The 21,769-nt window shown below is 36.6% G+C and overlaps 1 protein-coding gene across 1 annotated transcript; it reads left to right on the top strand.

Annotated features, from left to right (window-relative positions):
* Window positions 1-12,499: 12,499 nt before the first annotated feature.
* Window positions 12,500-20,724, top strand: LOC131524026 (ATP-sensitive inward rectifier potassium channel 1-like). The gene is made up of 3 exons (XM_058750750.1): window positions 12,500-12,599; window positions 17,560-17,653; window positions 19,033-20,724. The coding sequence occupies exon 3, from the start codon at window positions 19,046-19,048 to the stop codon at window positions 20,162-20,164; it is 1,119 nt and encodes a 372-aa protein (XP_058606733.1). The 5' UTR covers window positions 12,500-12,599; window positions 17,560-17,653; window positions 19,033-19,045; the 3' UTR covers window positions 20,165-20,724.
* Window positions 20,725-21,769: the final 1,045 nt, after the last annotated feature.

Genomic DNA, 21,769 nt, shown 5'->3' with positions numbered 1-21,769 from the left:
ACCAATGAGTCCAGTATTGGATTATGGCGGCCATTGGCGTGAAGGGCGTCATAGAGGTGCAGGGGGCTCTGAAAATTATCCATGGGCCCCCTCTTCACTGATCATCCATCTCCCTTGAGAAGGCGCATGCTGAGAGGGATTGTGGGGACCACAGGATTACCCCATCGGCAACCCCTGTTCAACTGAGATGACAAGCATCGGCTCCTTAGCCACAATGCCATGGATCTAAATTGCCTTCCAACATGCAAATAAACTCTAATTTATTACTCTGCAGTCTCCCCACACACACACACACACACAATCACACATGTCGTAATACACTTCATCTGCCCAACGGCAGTAGATGCTGTAGCTTCTGTTGGATCTGTTGACTCCCAGCCCACGCTTCAGTGTAGGCACAATGTGGGCTTGAGATTTGGGTCCCAAATGGGATCCATATCAATTAATTGTCCCCTGTCAGATTCTATAAGAGATTCATATTGGCTACTTCAGATAGGGCTGACATGGAGCCCTTGGACAAACCAATTGGGGGCTCAAAGCTTAAGCCCAAACTTGTGCCTACTTTGGACCCACTATGAAATGTTGACTGAGAATGTCTTTGGATTATGGTGGTCACTTGCGTAAAGGGCATCCCATTTGTGCAGGGGGTGTCAAAACATATGCACGGGCCCCCTTCTGACTTATCATCCATCCCCATTGAGAAGGAGCATGCTGAGAGGGACATAGTGCTGGCAGAGTTCGCAGGGTTACCCCATCGGCGACCCCTGTCCCAGCAAGTGTATGCTTCTTATGCATGATGCCATGAATCTAAAATGGATTCCAACATGCAAATAAACTCTGATTTATGACTCTGCAGTCTCCCCACACACAAACACATACAGTCACACATCTACCCAAAGGCACTATATTCTGCGGCTTTTATTGGATTTATTGACTCTCAGTCCACATTTCAGTGTAGGCACGATATGGGATTGAGGTTTGGGCCCAAAATGGGTTTATACACAGGAGTCAGTGAGTTAGCCCCAGTCAGATTAATTTGGGCTAATTCAAATGTAGCCGACATGGATTCCATGGACTAGCCCAAACCCCAAGACCTTATCATGCCCACATTGGCCCTACAATGTAAAACCAATGAGTTTAGTATTGGATCACAATGGTCACTGGCGTAAAGTGTGTCCCTCTAGTGCTGGGGCCCAAAAACTTATATGTGGGCCTGGTCCTGACTATCCTGCAGATATTCAGTTTTCACACTCTTCGATGCTGCACACTCTCGTGTTAATGTATTTACACAGGAATCCAATTGCGGAAAACAATATATCACGTCCTTGAATGTGGTTCATTGATTCATGTGCACAGTGGACCCAATATACAATGTGCACTGATTGACATGATGGAGGGGCAGTATAAAAGAGCCTGTCATTTGTAGAAATATTTGTAATATCCCTTGTGAAACAGATTTATACCTTAGTATACTTTAAAAATATCAATTTTTAATTGTTTTCAGACACCTAATTGCATGTTATTTATTTAATTGAAGATGCATGATAGCATATATTGAAATTAAATGCAATTGTTCGAAATTGGGATGCTTTTAACCCACTTAAGTATCTTTAATTTTATAATTACTTCCATTGTCTTTGAAATATGGTATACTGCCGAATGTACTGACAAGCATTTATGCTAAACTAACATATATATACTAAAATGAACATTTCTATTGAAACGTGTACTTGTATTTAAATACATTTGTAAATGCACATTCGCAATGATAAAGTTGCACTTTATATATTTAAAATATATTAAGTTTAAATGTAATATAAAAAACACACTGCAGTTAAACTAATTATTAAGTCATTTGCATGTGCTTTAGTGTTTAGCACATCAAAATAAGTGTGCTTCTTTAAAACATGACCAAATATTATCAAAATGCAATATTTAAAACATATTTTAAAGTAAAACTTTTAATTTAAATGATTTCAAAGTGCACTTTTTGTGTACTTAAGTGTGTTAAGAAACATAGTCATGGAAGTGTTATTCTTTTCATTAATATTGTATTATCTGAAAGTATATATTTTTTTCCTCTTTAATAAACATTTAATAATTAAAGTGCACATTCAATGTAGTTAAGCACTTGTCTTTTCACAAGAGACAGTGCATAAATTGCTTCAGTTTATTACTTTTTTGCATTAAGAAACAGTGCAATATAAAATAATTTCCGTGTCTATGAGCAAGGATGGTAAAATGTAGGTTGCATATTTTAGAGGATTCTTTGCCAGTCGAGCAGCTGCCTTTGAAGTGGATGAGAACGCTAACAGACAATTATAGGCCTCCTAGGACTGGTTGGGATGCTCAAACAGAGCAATGTTATAGTGCATATTTAGCAATATACTTAAGTAAGCACACTTACAGTATTTTGTGTGTGCATCACATTTAAAAGTCTTGTAAACTCTACAAGCTATGCTTTGAAAACAAACAGTGGATGAAGACACATCACAGTGATTCATTTATATAGTTCTCTTTTTAATGTGTGATAAAGCATTACTTGATGCAGCATCAATCAGCTGACCCTGTAATTGCAAAATCAATAAACATTTTCAATGGGTTATCAATCCTCTAAGTGTAATCAAGAGCTTGGTCCTTCATTATTCCAAGCTTGTTATTTATTTATTTTTCCTCACTGAATCACTAAGAGACTTGAGAGGAAGGTTATAGAGATGTGAGAAGAGAGGAAATAAAGACAGTAGATCAATGCAGTATGATATCAATCTTTAATTCTTAATGTCATTGGGTTAGGACAGGCCAGTTTTAATCTCTATCAGCGTGTAAATTATGTTTAAAAAATGTGAAGTGTTGTTGAAACACTCCGTAATACGTAGAAATAAAACAATTTAGTAAATGTACTTTTCAAGACTGAACCAGCATTTGGTTTCATTCACATTCTGACCTGTTTCTCTCTTTCTCTCTGTTTTGGTTGTCCAGTATAAATTAGCATGAATTGACCCTGTCAGTGCAGATTTGATCTGTTTGAACTGAAATATTGTGACCTGAGAAAACAACGGGAGTGATGCTAAAATAATAAAGACAAAACATACCAAGGGCAGCAAGAACAATCAGGACAGGATGATAAAGACAGACCTTTGTTCTGTAGCAGTCTGTAATTTGTTTTGCTCTGATCACTGAATGTGAAAAAAGGCTTTAAACACTTATTTTCAGAGGATATCTTTATTTAGCACAACTTTTGCCTTCTCATTTTTATATTCATACATTTAAAACCTTATAAAATCACTACCCCAGCACAGCAAATCTGATTAAACTTCCCCTTGTGGACATTCAATTCTTAATAATAATAATAATAATAATAATAATTATTATTATTATTAAAAATATTTTCTTTGAGGGGATACAGTGAAATCACTTAAATCAAATATATATTTTACTTTGTTTCTGTGTGAATGTACATTCAAACAAGAACATGATATTACCTAAATGTAATTGCATATATAGTTATCAGATAGACAGACAGATAAATACATAAATAAAAATTGACACATGTATGGAAATCAGGAATATTAAACTATACATACTATACATATAATAAAATAGCACAATGAAATAATGCCTCCAAATTATCAAAGGCATAGCTGAGACTTTGGTGGAATGTGCAATGAGAAAACCACTTTAGGGGGGCAAAAAAATGCACATATGCATCTCAATGTTAATTTTGTGTAACTGTGGGTATTTGGCTCCCCAAGGATTCAATTAGCTGTGAACATAAGGTGATGATTGAAACAGGAGAATGTAAATTAGTTAAGACCTCCTGCTGGGGTAAATGCAGTCAGGGTTAATCTTTTTTCTTGACTTACAAAATAATACTTCGTCAAGATGTCAGCGGTTATCGCTGGAGGATTGCGCTGGGGAACGGGAGCGGTGCAGGGAGACGAAGAGTCCAGAAAGTGATTTGCTGATGCCGTACTGAGCACTATGTAGGCTGCCTGCAGAGATGGAGAGATATTGTTCACAGTGCTGATGATGTGAAGTAGAAAATGTAGACAAAACAAGGCCTTTGGCCAATATGGGCAGTTAACTCCTTGGGTGCAACAGTAGTGAATCACAGAATCGGTTAAATGCCTGATTTTATTTCACTCTGGTGTTTCAGGGCACAGAGGAAAAGATGATAGTGAGCAGCGTGTGTACCATGAATATCGATGAAGCCATCAAGACCGCTGATGTTAAAGATATTTTGAAATAGTTTTTTTAAGTCTAAAGAAATCAATAGTACTTCATCTCATGTGTATACTAACATGTCCAGATGAGATGAAAGCTCCAGGCAGGAAAAAAAAAAAAAAAAAATCGCTAAAATGATCAAACCTCAAATTATCATGTGATTGCTAGACCGGTCACGTTTTGCAATTCGACTCATTTAATCCACACCTTAACTTACTTTAAACTTTGACATTTTCCAGATAATGTAATATTATTTAACTTTCTCATTAATCAACCTGCGGTAACATTTCATCACTGTCCATGTGTTTTATGGAGCTGTACACCCTGAAAAAAGTGGTTCTTGGCTCGTAATTATAGGGGAACCACTTTTGGTGCTATACAGCACCTTTATCAAATGGTGCTATGTAGAACCATAACAGGTGCCATATTGCATTGTATTTCTTCAACAAAAACGGTGCTAAACAGCACCAACAGTGGTTCTTTGGCTCGTAAAGAAACCTTTAAAGAGGCTTAACAGGTTCTTTGTACGGCAGTGGTGCTATATAGCACCTTAATCACCCCAAATAACCACTGAAGAACCATACAGGAGCTTAACATGTTCTGTGTATGGTAGCGGTGTTATACATCCCCTCAGTCATGCCAAAGAACCGGTGAAGAACTGCTGATGAACCACTGAACACCAAGATTTGGTGCTATACAGGACCAAAAGTGGTTCCCCTATGATTACGAGCCAAATAACCACTTTTAGTGCTATACAGCACCATTTTTTTAGAGTGTAGGGGGCATCAGAGAGGATAATAATAGTTGTTTTGAAAGATGAATAAAGTGCTGCTGTGATGCCATATTTTGTAAAACTTGTAAGTTTGCCTCACCCTGATTCCCTCATCAAAAACCCAGTAGGATTTTTCCATTGGCCTTTGGATCATTCCAGAAAATAAGCTCTGTGACCAACAAAAAAATAACCAAAGTAAACCCCCCCCCCCCCCCAAAACTACACCATGGTCACATGACCTTAATAAGCAAGCTACTGTATCTACATGCATGCATTTTGCAGATGCTTTTATCCATAAAGTGCATTTTATAAGTTCATGCATTTTCTTGGAATCAATCTCACAATTTTGTCAGCATCACGCTTTCTGATTTGAGCTACGGGAACTCGACAGGTAACATTTGGAGGGAAAGCGATTGGGGGGAGTGATGAAGCTGTGTTTATTTTTTTTTTATTCAAGCTTGATAAATATTCAGTAGCGCTGTATAGTGATATCTGCCAGACAAATGTTGTTCAATATCTGTTTGCTGAATAATAACAAATCTAGTAGTCATTCATCGTAATGATGGCATGTTTATTATCAGGCCGTCTGGTCCGGATGTTTAGTGAGGGTGTTTCTGGATCCAAGTAATGGAAATTAAATGCAGTATATGTTGAATATTCAGCAGCTGAGCAAGCAAAACAGTGAAAATGTATATTAGGAGCTTTAGTGGGAAAGGAAGGGAAAATGTAACAGTTGAAGCAGAAGAATGATACACTTCCCCTGAAATATTCGACTTATTGACTGGATGATTTGGGGACACATACCGCTGCCGTCTTTAGAGTGAACTGCAGACTTTAAAGTGTAGCTAATATGCCAGACAGTCTGTTAGATCGTTTTGAGTTGTTTCCCAGCAGGAGTTTGTCTGAAGGAATCTTTGGCTAACCATTGAAATACAATTTCAATGCAGAAAATGGAGTATAAATGCAGGGAGTCTGTGGGAAACCTCTGGTTTAAGTGCTTGGAAGTACTCACTTTTATTATTATTTCTTCTACTTCTATGCATAAAGTATCCCAGGCTTCAAAAACTATCGTTGGTTAAGTAGTAAGTGATTTTAAGCAAAAAGACTGTTGCAGATTGAAGCAATGAACTCAATATCTCCAGTCTGTTCGTTTAATTTGTATATATTGTGTGGGTTGGGTGTCTGTTTTTTGGTGCATTTGTCTCCTTGTTATTTTGTATATAGACAGGCAGAAGCGACGCTCGTGGTCAGGATCTTGTCTTTCACTCCCACATGCTACATAAGGAAGAAAATCACCTTATTTGTGTAGCAGACCTGTATAAATCAAATGCCATTAATTGGGAAAATATTTCACATAGCTCTAAATTACATGAATAGTTTGTTAAAAATGAAATGTCTGGCTGATCTAGTTGGAAATGCATGTGGAATATCACAATGTGGTGAAATTGGTGGGTAAAAATCCAGTGAATTTGTCTTCAGTGGCTCAAGTCCAGCCTGTAGGTCATTTCTCCAAGTGTCTCAAGTAGACACTGGTTGATGAGAATATTGTTCTCAAGCATTTTTCTGCGGTCGCTCAGAGCTCTTTACTGAAAAGATGATGTGTGGTCCTCAGCCTGAACCTGCTACAGTTTTTAAGACTTGTTAAAATAGGAAAAGCCTTAAAAACACCTTTATGAAATGAATTACAAATGACATTTATTTCACACATTTAATAGAAGTAAAGTATTTTTATTTTTTTTTAAGAAAAAATAGTACACAAGCAACTCATTTTGGAGTTACAGCAGAGTGAAGGGCGGAAATTGTAGTAAGTATTGATTGATTGATTGATTGATTGAGACAGACAAGAGACTAAATGCAAGTAAAATGGCAAAACATGCGTTCAAGAAATTGTCCATCTTTGTAATTCAACTGTGCAATATAGGAGGACAGACTTGCTAATGTCAAATATTATGTTTATGTGACACGCTATGTTATATTATGTAACATTTTAGTGAGTTTTTTTTTCTTTTTTCAGTTAACGATTTTAGTTTTAGTTAACTATAATAATCCTGGACTTGACAATAAACATTACAGACATGCGCATTAACAATTACCTCATATGTCTGAAAAAGTCGTTAATCTCTTTGTTAGTTTTTTTCCACGCATCGTGAATAGGAAAGTTTGCCTCATATTTAATGTTAAAACATACTCTTTTGGGTCATGCTGTGTATTTTTTCTCTTTTTTCCTCCTCAAAAGGAAAATGCAACATATTTAATGTTATAACATACCCTTCAACCCTCATTGTTTAGTGTTTTCATTAGTGGACTGTTTGTTTTGGTCAAGCTTGTCATGTTTATTGCACTTCCGCTTTTACTGCTGTTTGCTGTGAAATAAAAACATAAAGCACAGTTTGGCCCCCAGTTCAGGAACATTTCTAAGGGTCGTTTATAAGGACTCTGTACAACACACGTTTGGCAAAGCTGACCGGATTGACCTCAGGTCGAGTGGCTGCGAATACCAGCATGAAGTACTAGCAGAGATCATGGAGCAGGCAGAGGAGAGCAAGGACATATACATCAAATTAATTAGATTGGATCCTACAGTACATCAATCTAACCAGAAATGTTGTAGGCGACCTGGAGCTTTGGCCCTCGAAATCACCAAATCATTCCCACGTGTAACTCCATTAGTGACGTCCAGCTACAGTCTTGAGGGTGCAGTTTTTCATTTGTAGCCAGGATGCTATGCCGTCTATTAAATCTATCGCTCTCTAACTTTGTGCGTTGTTCTCCAGGTTAAACCATAGAGGTGACACCTAGAAGAAAAGATGTATTACTAAGAGATCAATTTATTATAGGTTTGTTAGACGCCGATGCAGCAGACCATGTAAGCTCTCCCAAAATGGTACAAAAGCTGTCAGTGAGCCGGTACCCTTTCAAAGGGTACTGATATGTTGCTGAATAAAAGTGTTCATATCCTTCAAAAAAATAAAAAATAATAACAAAAAAATAAATAAATAACATTTATTTATTTATGAATGAGCAGCAAATCAGCATATTAGAATGATTTCTGAAGCATCATGTGACACTGAAGACTGGAGTAATGATGCTGAAAATTCAGCTGCAGATCACAGAAATAAATGACATGTATATAGACCTACTAACTTGTTAATTGTAACATTAATAAAGACTGGTTTTATAATGCCTCTTAACGATACATGAAAACTTATTTTAAGTAAACTTATTTTCTTCATGCACATTCCTGGTCTTATTTTGAATGATTCATCAGTGCTCGTTAACTTAAGAAAAAATAAATAAATTGTGCAACAGATGAAAAACAAATGAAAGTGGAGTCATCGATGCGAGGAAGCGTTTTGTGATCGTCACTACTACTTACAGTGACATCAAATGTATTGTTTTTATTCCACAGCAAACTGATAAAAAAACAATACTTCAGAAGACAAATTAAAATAAAATAGTGATTAAAATAAACATTGAGAAATAATCACTAAAAATAGTCAAAAACACTTGAGTCAAGGGTTTCAAAGGTGTGACCTCAATGATGCACATTTTCCTATTGAGGTGCATGAAGGGAAAAATAAATAAATAACACAGGCCACGAGGGAATGTTTGAACATCACATACAATGTGCATTTTCCTACTGACGATGCAAGGTAAAAACTAACAAAGGGATTTACATCTGTTTGAAAAAGTGTGGGTCGGAGGTCATGAGAAGCAGTCGGGTTTGAGCTTTAATCAACATATCTCAAACATCCCACAGAGCAGCAAGGAGCTCATTTCTAAAAAATACAAAGAATATGGCATGGTTGCAACCATGTTTAAAGGACTGCATGAATTTATTTAGCTCAAACAGTGGAGTGTTATATTGTGATTCTGAAATTATGGGTTTAAATGCTAGAGAGTACAAGAACTGATACATTTCTATCTTGAATGCAATGCATTGAAAGTTATTTTGGATAAAAGTGAATCCATAAAAACTTTATCCCCACGCTGAAACAAGGTAGTGGAAGCAAGTCCTTGATTTGTAAGCAGGTTGAGGGGAAGATGGATGAAGCCAATAGGCAATTCTTGAGAAAACCTATTTCAGACTGCAGAGATTTGAGACTAGTGTTAAAGTTTAGGAGGACAATGACAATAAAACATACTGCCAAAACTGCACAACAATCCACATGTTTTAGAAAGGCCTAGTCAAAAGCCAGACCTCATTCTGATTAACAATCTGTGGCAAGACACAAATTAGTGTATAGAAATGGTCCCTATTTGAACTGAAAGAGCTGGATCAATTTGTTGAAAAAATGCAAAAAACAAAATATTCCCTCAAATATGTTTTAAAATGTATATATGTTAAGATATTTTCTTTCAATATGCTTTTTGGTATATTTTTATATTACTGAAATATATTTCAAATTTCATTTTTTTTTTAAGTTGTTAAAATATGCTCTTCTTATATTTCAATCCAAGAAAATACATTCACGTGTAACAATTATAGAAAAAAATCATCAAGGAACATACTATACACATTGTATTTTATTTTTTGATATATACATACATTATTAAATAATTATAAACCTATTTTTGATCTCTAGCAGGCTATTCCATCAACATTATCTTCTGTGTCAGAATTAATTTACAGGACCAATTTTTGCAATTATTGAGCTCGGTACAAAACCGTCATTACAGACAAAACTCCATAACACAGCCGGAGTGTAAAGCACTGGGAGTGTTATTGTCACCTGACTGACATGTGATTTTCTCTTTTATCCTTACTAACAGGAATATGTGCATCATAGTTGATGTGACAACAAAAGCTTGTAGGCTGGGTGATTTCTTTCCCTTTTTGTCCTTGTTAGTAGAAAAAGCTGCATCATATTTGATGTTAACATGCCCTTGAAATTCAGTTGTTTTGTGTTCGCTTGCAGTGTTGAACTTGTTTGCGAGGCTTATTGTAATCACCATTTCTTTAACATTTCACTTCTGTACAGTTTATTATTTTGTAAAAAAAAAAAAAAAAAAAGAAAAGCACAGCAGCACAGTGTTATCTCCAATATACGTCATTGTTGGTTACACTGTGTTCCCCGAGTACTGAGGTGGAAAATACTAAGAATTAGCATAATTATGAGTTGCAAACTGAAGTTGCATCTGAACAGCTCTTCAAATCATAATTACAACTGAGAACTTCAGGAATAATCTGCTACTTCAGTATATAAATATACATTAGGCCATTCCCGTTGCCCTCTGTATGATGAGACATGAGTGTCTTTCACTAAACACAGAAATCACACAGTAACACTTTCTTAAATATATATATATATATATATATATATATATATATATATATTTTATGACAATTACTTATGATTAAATAATAATAAAATAAACAATAATGACACTGAATGTCATTTGCTTTGTCAGGGGACAATTACTAATGGTAATAATAAATAACAATGACCAGTGTTGGGGGCAACGCATTACAAGTAACGTGAGTTATGTAATCAGATTACTTTTTTCAAGTAACTAGTAAAGTAACACATTACTTTTTAACTTACAAGAAAATATCTGAGTTACTTTTTCAAAAAAGTAACGGCAGTTACTTTGTTTTCCCATTTATTGACTGACAGCTCTCCTGTCCCCATTTTGGGAGAAATCGAAAGTGCAGAGGCGTTGTGTGTGCTGTCTGAACATGATGTTACTGTAGTTCTAGACTAAATGTGAATGTGCATTAATTCATCTCACTCGCAAAAAACAGATTTAGTATTCCTCAAAATGAATTAAAACTGAATATGACGCAAACCTGCCATAATTAAATATGTTAAATAACACAAATGTATCAAATTTTTTTAACCGATGTCTTTGCTGCTGACCTTTGATGATCCAGTTCAACAGCACTAATAAGCAAAAATGACTTTAGATAAACTAACAATTGTGCTTCATTGTTTTTGTTTTTTTTATTGCTGAAGAGTGTTGGACCTTCTTCTCGTGCGTTCTACTGTACAGACGTGAATTTACTCTTCCTTCAGCCTGAGGTTTATTCATTACACTTTTTGGTGTGAAAGGGCTTTTACATTAGCTATAAATAGAACTTCTTATATTAAAAACAAACAATCAAGCCCTGCTTATATTTAAAAAGTAACGCAAAAGTAACATAACGCATTACTCTCCATAAAAAGTAACTAAGTAACGTAATTAGTTACTTTTTTAGGGAGAAACACAATATTTTAATGCATTACTTTTAAAAGGAACTTTCCCCAACACTGATAATGACACTAAATGCCATTTGTGAACCATGATGCCCCATTTTATTTTATTTTTTGTACCACTGATATACTATTATAGTTTTTGCTAATATTTAGAATTAAATTTTAACTGCATACTTTTTTTGTATTTATTTAAATGTTAGATACCATTTCCTGTTTTAGTTATAGTAATTTTGTTGTTGTTGTTATTATTGTTATTATTAGTAGTAGTAGTATTATTAAACATGTTTTATTATTATATTTTTAGTTTAGCTTATTTAGTTTTAGTTTATTTTTTAAATAATGGGATGTTGTAGCAATTATAGCCTAAATATTTTATATGAATTATTTTATTTTATCATATTTTATTTTTATGGTTTTAATTAACCAAACTTTCTTTCTTTCTGTCTGTCTTTCTTCTATGCAACATTAATGCAAGTCGTAAATATTCTGTGGGAAGAATATATTCTGAGATCATATATACAGTATATATATGTGTGTAAGACACGAGGGTGAGTAAACGATGACAGAATATCAGAATATTCATTATTGGCTAAACTGTCCCTTTAGAAATCTTTTATTTGCTTATACTGTAGATGACAACATTACTGATGAATGTATAGTCAGGCTACATATGCGCTGTTCAATAGTTCAGTGCGCTTTACTCACCCGCGGAGCTAAGTTTCATAAATCACACTGGACTGTCTCATTTTAGCTTGAAGTGGTGTTCAGCGCCCACATAATAGAGTATAACATCAGCGCTTGCCATGTGGATCAGTTCTTCACATTAGCTGTGCGTTTAGCAGACTATCCAGACTTCACAGTTAAATTCAGGCCTGATAACAGAGGCTTCATTTGCATCTCTGAAGTCTTGATGAAGCTGATTATTCTTGGGTACAACGTGTTTGTTTTTGCTCAGCAGCGACATCCTTCAGAAAGCAGTGGAACAGCAATGATTTCACTTGCAGGTGCCGTAAATATTCTTAAAGTACTTAGAGGTGATGTTTCAATACACGAGACATGGAGCAGAAAATCAGGCTATTTCTCAGATGCTTTCCTTATTGAAGTAAACAAGGAGCTGTTGGCTAAAATACAGCCGCTGTTTGCCAGCAGTCCTTGGCCTTGTCTATACTGACAGCTTTCTGCTGGCTAGACACCAGCTCTGACGGCCGTATTTATCAAGCCAAACGAGAATCTAAACAGGATCTGGCACATTATTAAGTACTATGTATCTATTTTTATGAACTCTTTGTACTCTCAGAAAGTGAGTCAATAAAAAAGAGGCTTGAAATGCAGAATCAGCTCATTCTAGATGAAGGACAATGAAGTGACCAGCTGATTGAGGTTTGTTTTCTCGACTCTAAAGAAAGGTGAGTTGCAGTTTTTACCTGCAATTTTTCTCTCCACAGCTGAGATGCCAGATTTGTTAAATCTGTAAGTCAGAAAAAAAAGAAAGAAAATAGAAGAAAACTACAAGCTACACATTATTTAAAAGGGTTAAGCTAGACTCAAGCTGCCCTGTTAGAAAAATTGGTTAACTAGTACATCAAAACAACCAATGAGTGAAGATTCAAATCAATCTGTGAATTATTTTTTAATCAGTTCAGTTTGTAGAGGCGTTTACACAACACCATTTTCAACTAAAACTAAACTTTTTTTTTTTTTTGTCTTTTTTGTATACAAAACACCACAACATTGGCATTCTCGGGACCTGGACATTTTTGAAACGGGTTTCTAAGTGCAAGTTTTTGAGAACGATACCATTATTGTCTCCATGTAAACTCTTAAAATGTGAATTTGTAGAAATGGTGCCGTCATGCATGTATTACATTTTGAGTCTAATGTTCATAGTGTTTCGTTACAAAGTGACCTGGCCAACTACTGGCCTGGCATGCATAATACAGCTTTTTAAGTAATTTTTGCAGATCTCGTGTGACAACATTGTCTTCTGTACGCAAAACTTTTAGTGAAAGCTTTTCAAAAATAAAAAGGTGCATGGTTGCATCCCATTTTAAAGCTAAAGTTAGTAAGACAACATCTGTGAACATTAAGATTTTTGTTCAAATTCACACAAAAATGCATTTATGCATAATTACACATTTGAAGTTAATTTTCAGGGCCATCTGCAGTACCTGAAACAGTGGTGTGCATTGCTAACTTGGACACTTTAGTTTGATGTGTGCATCTGTGTGGCAAGTTTCAAAGCTGTGTTTGTTTAGATTTATGAATAAATAAAATGAAAATACATTAGTTTTAGGTTTGATTTCCAGGAAAAGCATGAATTGATGAAATGTGCACATTTAATGCACTGTTAGTTGATTTCGATAAATGTCTCTGCTAAATGTTTCATGTCTTGTATTATAAAAGTATATAGATTATCAGGCCCATTTCAACATCTTGATTCGTCCTCATTGTCTTAAATCTGGATGTGGGTCTGTTCAGTATCAAATGTGGATTCAGAAAGTTTGATAGTTTTAACTCGTTTTGCTCCTAAACTTTACGCCCCACAGCTACAGGATCTTCATTGCATTGCAACAAAATACTGTAGCAGTTGAAAATACACAATATGTGAAGAACAATGAGCTTTAGTTTGGCATATTTGCATTTTAAACAAAGTAATTTGTTTGTGATACTGTAAGGCAAACTTAATAAAACACCAAAATATATTAACACAGTATCATTCATTCCATGACAGTTAAAGGAATGGCTTGCCCCCCTGATGTCAAGTCAAGGTTGGTTTATGAAGTAAATCTGGTTTTTGCTGGTATTTAAATAGAAACCATGACCGTACAAAGAACTTCATACATTGACCATGAATGATAATGACTTCCAGGACTTGAAGTAAATGATACACAAAATGTATTATGAAAATATTTAATAAAAAACTTATTAAATAGATTCTAGCTTAGAAAATAATGCTTATGACGTTTGGCTCCAAATGCTGCTCAAAAGCTACACCAACTATTGGATTTAGGAGTCAAAAGCAGGCAACAAAAGCAGAAAATACGGGTGGGAGTGTCGCCTGGAGCGTGTGACTCATTCGAGTCGTTCAATGGAACTAAGTTGGTCATTAACGTTCACACTTCAGTAATGAAATCCCCCCTCAGCCACCTGGCACAGGTGATTATATCATTATGATCACAGAAGGGTGAAGAGAAACTTTACTTTGCCACCTCGACTAAGAAGTCAACGCTTCTGTGAATTGTTTGAATGAGGGAAAAGTTTAAAAAGTCAGGCAAGTTTAGAGTTTGTTCGTTTATATGTAACATTTTATATAAAAGCATGTCCTGCTGGCCGTTTAATGCATTTCATTTCAAAATAATTATGAGGTAGAAAACATCCAGGTCATAGAGATTCAGCATTTTCTTAACGGAATGACAGCCGTTTTGTTGTATAAATTGGATTTGAGACTTACAACTGTTGCCGTTTACACAAATACACAAATGAGTTCACATCGCAGCAGAAAAGTCAGTATGGAAAAACTTCTTTCTTGGATCAGTGGTCTTAAATGGCAGCCTAAGGCAACATTTCGTGGTTTGGTATTATTGAAAAGCTTATTATGGATTTTCCATTGAAAGCTTCACTGAAGTAAATTTGGTCTTCGGCATGTCAAAGCGCACAAAGGTATTGAACTGAATGAAGATTATAGCCGAATGACTGGCGGGAGAAGCAGGGTACCATATATACACAGAGAGTTCATGCTGTGCACCTGAAAGGTCAAGTTTCTTACTCTTCAGAACTGAGATCTAAACAACAGCAGAATAGTGTGAACATCTAATAAAGAGTCTTTTACTCTCTAATACTTGGTAATTTGGTCACTAAAGGAAGTGAAACATTTTCCCAGTTCTTCCCAAAGTAATGCTTGCAATAGGACAGAGTAGTGATGCAAAACCACAACAAAAAACGTGGTAATACTTCAGAAACATTGCTTTGTGTTTGTGCTCAAGGCTCTTTGAATTCTAAAACACCATTGCTTTAAATTGATTCAGTTAACCAGTAAAACACAAGGCCAATTTGAAATCCAATCATAAAAGAAAACAGCGTTGTGTTGACAAATGGGAACTCACAATTACATGCAAATCAAACCATTTAGCATTGCTTTGAATGTCTAAAGTGTTTCTTGCTAGTTGTATGATTGAAGTTCACTCAAAAAATACAAATTCTGTTATTTACTCACTCACTCTCGTTCTGTCATTTCTACGTCAGTGAAGCACAAAATAAGATACTTTTTTAGAAATGTCTCTTGTTTTTTTGTCCATCCATGCAGTGAACGCCAATGGTCACCAAAACTGGTTACTACTTACATTCTTCAAAGTATGTTCTTTTGTGTTGCACAAAAAAAAAAAAAAAAAAAAAAGTCACACTGGTTTGGAATGACATGCAGTGAGTAAATTATGACATAATTTTCATTTTTGGGTGAACTATCCATTTAAGTAACATCACATGTTGAAGTGAACATCACAGTTAATCAAAATCTCATTGATACTCAAAGCAACTGTGTGATATTGCTCAAATCTTAAACTTCATTAAAGAGTGGGATTTTTTCATCAACCATTTCTTATGTGTGTTCACACCAAAAGCAAAGCGAATATTTGCATCACGCTCAAGATTACTTGCGGGAAGTTTTTACATCACTCGCGTGAATGAGAAACATAAAAACAGTAAGAACCAATTTCTGATAAAACTGGGTGTGCCGAACCAGACGTGTCGATAAGTTCTTAGCTTGTTGGCTTTTTCAGCTTTACATTTTTCAACTTGCGCAGAGGACGCAAACGCGTCGCTCAGTGCGAATTTGCATCTTTGTAATGATTTTGTATGAAATCTGCTCGCGCAAATAATTAATTCCGCTTTTGGTGTGCACACAGCATTAGAAACTTGCACATTGACAAGTTATTTTGTCTGTTTAGTTAAATTAACTTTTGTGTAAAATAATAGCCTATGCAACATAAACTTTTAATAAATTATAAATTATATGACTTGATTGTTAATGCAACAAACAAGGATTTCCAGAAAGCGATTTTTGGCAGCCCTGATTACACCAGTCCCTCATTTCAATGACAAAGGACACTATCAGTGTCAGCAGACTTGTAGAATCAGTCTCTGTGGAAAGAGAAAGGCTTTGAGCTCTCAGGTGAAACCACTGTCATTTTCACTCACTGTCCAAAGAACAAAAGATCAGAGAATGAAAGATCAGAGATTCCTTGTCTGAAACACCAGTCAGTCTCTGAACTGAGAACAGTCCTGGGCTTCATCATCTTCTGAGTCATATAACAGATGACTGACGTCTTTTCACAATCCTTCAGAGACTAACATCTGATTTGCACTTCTAGAAGAAAGAGTCTGATAAAGTACATCTGATTGATCGTGAATGCAATGATTTCTGTACAATACTAATGTGTTCTCATCAAGATTTGCAGAAATTCACAAGTAAAGTGTGTTTCTAGCACACACCCATTAATGCATGTTCGGATTGACAATGAAAAGTAAATACCTCGTCATTTGCTAACAAATGAATGTCTTGCTATGGGATTGTGTCTGAATATTAAAACTTAATTTTAAAGACCAATTCTCACTATTAACTAGCATGCATATTGTCTGTTTATTAATGCTTATAAAGCAGATATTAAAATCTTATTCTGCATGACTGTATTTCAGATCCCTAAATCCTAACTAAACATAACAACTGCCGTACTAACTAATAGTATTAATAACATATTAATAGTTAGTTCAAATAAAGTTTGACCGAACTGAGTATACTCAATAGTTTTTAGTGTCTACCAAAACATACAAAAATGCAGATATGCACAATAGATATTCCTCTGTAGATCCCCAATTCAAAACCACTGGAGTTGCAGCAAAGCGTGACCTTTGACCTTTGTGGTTTGCAGCCTGCTGGTGACCCGAAACATTCACAGAAGACTGATTTATCACTGCAAGCATCGCTTAATATAACATGACCATCGCTGCTGACGAATATTTATGGCAAAGCAATAAGTGATAAGTGGTTTAGTGGGGGTACCTTTAACAGTTCAGCGGTTACAGCGTGTCGTGCGGGAGTGTGTGCGTGTGTTTATAAGTACTTCCGTCTTGAGTAAATGCACCCTGCACGCTCCCCTTGTGTAAAGCATTTTTGTGTATACATAAACAAGGGATAAACACGGCATGACTGTGTGAGTAGGAGGGAAGCCTACAAAAGGCAAGAGTCGGGCTTGAGTTGTCAGAAACACCTAGATAGAAAGAGAGAGCAGCGGAGTGTGAAAGTTAGTTAAGCAGGGACACAACTTATTAATGAGTAACACACACATGTTCATTTGCAATTTCCTGCTTTAGCTCACATTTAAAAGCTGGGAAAGGGCGGACAAAAACACACAAGCAAGTGATCCGAAGAGCGAGTGAAGTTTTGGCACCTCGACTTCTGTAGCAGGTAAGCTGAACATCTCTACATCTGTGATGCTTTCTTACGTCTGCAGTGTAAATCTCCGCTCATCCGATGTGCAGTCTGCTTCACTCATCAGCAGCGATATCCCTCATGGTATTTTGGGAACATTAAATTCATAAATCTGCACTGCAGATGATTGGTGGCGGATGGGAACTGCGGGTTCCTCTGGCTGGGCTGAACAGTTGCTATTCTGTGCTGTAATTGAGCTTCGGAACAGAGTTGATGTGTATTCTAATAGACTCTGCATTAAACATTAAGCACACTCCAGAGATGGAACAAATGGATCTGGAGCGAACCGAGCAGCACTCAGCCGCTCATAAACGACAGATAAGCGGAGATTACCCGCAGCTAACTGCCCTGAACACGCTGCCATGCGACGCCTGCATTTATCAACGCTTTTATTTACTGTTGTAATTAAGTACAATGAAACACTCAGAATGTGACAAGTAGAGTAACGTGATTGCGAATCAAAGCCTGCGGCGAAACCACAGGCCTTTCGAACACAGTCAGGTGCAAGATGAAACTGACACTTTAGGGCTTATTGATTAAACTGATTTGCACTTGTATGCGTAGCTCGTAAAAAAAATTAAAAAAATTAAATTGTAGTCATATTTCAAGCTCATAGAGAAACTCAAATGTGAGTTTTATCACTTGCCTTCAAATCAACCCAGGCTCATTTAAAATTCAAAAATGTACCTATACACTACATACATAGGGGCAGTAAAACATCAAACACTTTTATTCCTTTTCACACAAATTATGATTACAGCATCTGATTATCGATTCATTTGAGCAGTTCCTTGCACAATACTATATTATGAGCTCAAAACACTTGATAATATATCTGAAACATTGACGCCTTTCTGCATAGCTCTAAGAGATTGGCCAATGGCTAATAAACAATAACACGCTCACTCATGCATTGATTCTTGCACTAAGCACAGCTATAACTACTTTCAAATGAACTCTCATAATGTTCTAGAGAGAGAGAGAGAAATACACTGAATTTGTTCAATCTGATATCTGTGATGTAACAATAAAGAGCCTCAGCAACTAATAACATTGCAACTGTAATGTGTTTCTCGAAGTTATTGGGAATGTTATTTGAAAAGGCCCGGATTCTAAAGAATTGTTTACTGTTTGCGAAATGTGAAATCAACTCAGGTGTTCATGCACGTACGGTATGTGGACAGATATGGCTATCTTGTCTCATGCATAACAATAGGCAGTGTTTATCCCTAAATACTTCAGTCTGTTGGACAGCACGTTCTCTGTCGCTGTAGCCGAGAGTTTCCGGTGTCCTGTTTTGTTTTGCATTGGGTCTTGGTTTGGTTCTAACAAATATCGCTTCGCTCTCTTCCCAGACAGACCATCAAAATGACTCGTTCCTTGAGAGAAGTGGTGAAGGAGTACATCTCAGAGCGGCGAGTTCGCAAATACCGCCTGGTGACCAAAGACGGCCGCTGCAACATCGAGTTCGGCAACGTGATGCACCGAAACCGCTTCGCCTACGTCCTGGACATATGGACCACCTTCGTCGAGACCCGATGGCGGTTTGTCATCTTGCACTTCGTGGCGTCCTTCACTCTCAGCTGGTTCATCTTCGGCCTCCTCTGGTACTGGATCGCCAGAAACCATGGCGACCTAAAGTGGCAGAATCCACCCGAGAATCACACGGCCTGCGTCCACAGCGTCAACACACTGACTTACGCCTTCCTTTTCTCGCTGGAGACCCAATCCACCATCGGATACGGAAACGTGTATGTCACTGACGTCTGTCCCGGAGCTGTGGCTCTGATCATAATTCAGAGTCTTATCGGCACCATAATCAACTGCTTCTGGTGCGGCGTGGTAATGGCAAAAATCGCTCTTCCCAAGAAGAGAGCCAAGACCATAAACTTCACCGACCAAGCGGTTATCTGCCCTAAAAAGGGCACCCTTTGCCTTCAGATCCGAGTGGCCAACCTGCGCAAGACCTTGATGATCGGTAGCCAGATTTACGGCAAGCTCCTGAGGACCACGATCACCCCGGAAGGTGAGACCATCATCTTGGACCAGGTCAGCATTGACTTCATGGTGGACTCTGGCAAGGACAGCCTGTTTTTCGTGTGTCCTTTCACCCTTTACCACGTCATCGACAAAACCAGCCCGTTCTTCGACATGGCGGTGGACACTCTGCATCAGCAGGAGTTTGAGCTCGTGGTGTTTCTCGACGGCACGGCTGAGTCCACCAGCTCCTCCTGCCAGGTCAGGACTTCCTACATCCCTCAGGAGATCATGTGGGGCTACGACTTCCTCCCGATCATCTCCCGCAGCAAAGAGGGAAAATACAGAGTGGACTTTTCCAACTTCGCCAAGATGGTGCCTGTACCGACCGCTCATTGTGCCTACTGCTACCACAACGAGGCAGGACACCATCACCACTCCATCAGCGGCATTGATAACCAGGGCTTTGAGGTGATTGACATTGAGATGCCCAACGTCACCAAAATGTAAAGCTTTTTGTACTGAGTGACATTGCAAGGTCTTGCACTATACTAGAAACACTGGACACAAATGCGTTTTGTCTCTCACAGTGAGCACGAGAGTTGCTCGAGGCAAGACGAGAGTTTTATCTCTGGAAATTCCCTTATCTACCCACTGAAAAATGAAGTGCAGTAGCACTTTTTTTTTATTTTCTGGAATGTAGTTATTATTTTAAAGAGCAGCTAGTGTTCAAAACTCTTTGTTCTGACAATATCAGAAATATAAAAGTGTAAATTGTCCTTGAAGTGAAACTAGAACTGTCTTCTATTACAGGGTCATTAGGAGTAAGAGTATTAACTGAAAGTTCATTCATATGAGATAGACTTTTATTAATCGGTCTATGTATAAAAGTCTAAGATGAACTGATTTCAAATTCCAGTGAACCAGCAAATGCTATCACGCTCTGAATCACTCTGGGATTGTGTATTTATTTGTAAATTAGTATTGTGTAAATGTCATTTGTATTTTGTATATCTCATTTTGTAAATATCAGTTTTTTGTTTTTTTTATTAAAAAAAAAAAAAAAAGAATTGGAATTTGTGGATTAGTTAATTGAAAATGGCTTTATAAAAATCAACCAGCATTATTTAGTATTCACAGTTAAAAAATGACCACATGAGGGCGCACAAGACAAAACAATAGAGAAAGAATCAGCTTGACAAACTCTTGGTGTGTAAAAATTACATATTTATGCAGTATCCATTCCACACCAAGATATATATTACAAATGGATATATACAGAATTTTTTAAAATATATATTTATAAAATCCATTCACCTGGTCCCCCCTTATATTATAAAAAAATAAAAATTATATATATATATATATATATATATATATATTTTTTTTTTTTTTTTTTTTTAATACATTATAAAATAATAAAAAATAAATAAATAAATAAATAAAAATAAAAAACATTTTTATACAATAATTTCCTGGCCCCTAGTTCCCCTGGAGTCAGCAGGGCCTCAGAGTGAATCCTGTAGGAAAGTCTCATCATACACAGCCAAACAAAGCAGTCAGTGTCACAGCTTTGCCCTTAGCTGCGCTGACTACTTGGAAACTTGTAAAGCTCATAAAGCATAAGTGTGGAGAGTTGTGCGTAAGGAAGGGTGGTGCGTGATCGAGGACTGCTGTCTGGGGCTGTGGTCCGCTGACTCACTACATGACACATCAAATAATAAAGGGGCTTTAAAATATATTAGACGTGGGATGGAGATAATGCCCTGAAGAGCTCTCACTGCCAAACACTTAGAATTAATATATCTTACCTTAGACTATCCATGTGTTTGCAATCCTTTAGCACTGACATTACATCACTGATTTCTTTAGTTTTTATTATTTTATGTTATTCATCTCAGAATTTCCAGTGAGGTTTTTTTTTTTTTAATGATCTAGTCTTTTCCTTTCCAAAACAGTAGGTCAAAATCCAAATAAATTAATATTCACCAGATTTACTGTTATCGTGGTCATCAGATGTGCCTACGGTTGTTTATGATCAACCAGTACTGGATTAGATGAAATATCATGTAGTCTAGACCATAAGATTGATTCATAAACAGCTATGTTGATGCC

Source organism: Onychostoma macrolepis, chromosome 18, assembly GCF_012432095.1.
Source record: "Onychostoma macrolepis isolate SWU-2019 chromosome 18, ASM1243209v1, whole genome shotgun sequence".
Classification (NCBI taxonomy): Eukaryota; Metazoa; Chordata; class Actinopteri; order Cypriniformes; family Cyprinidae; genus Onychostoma; species Onychostoma macrolepis.
This window is presented reverse-complemented; position numbering and strand designations above follow the sequence as displayed.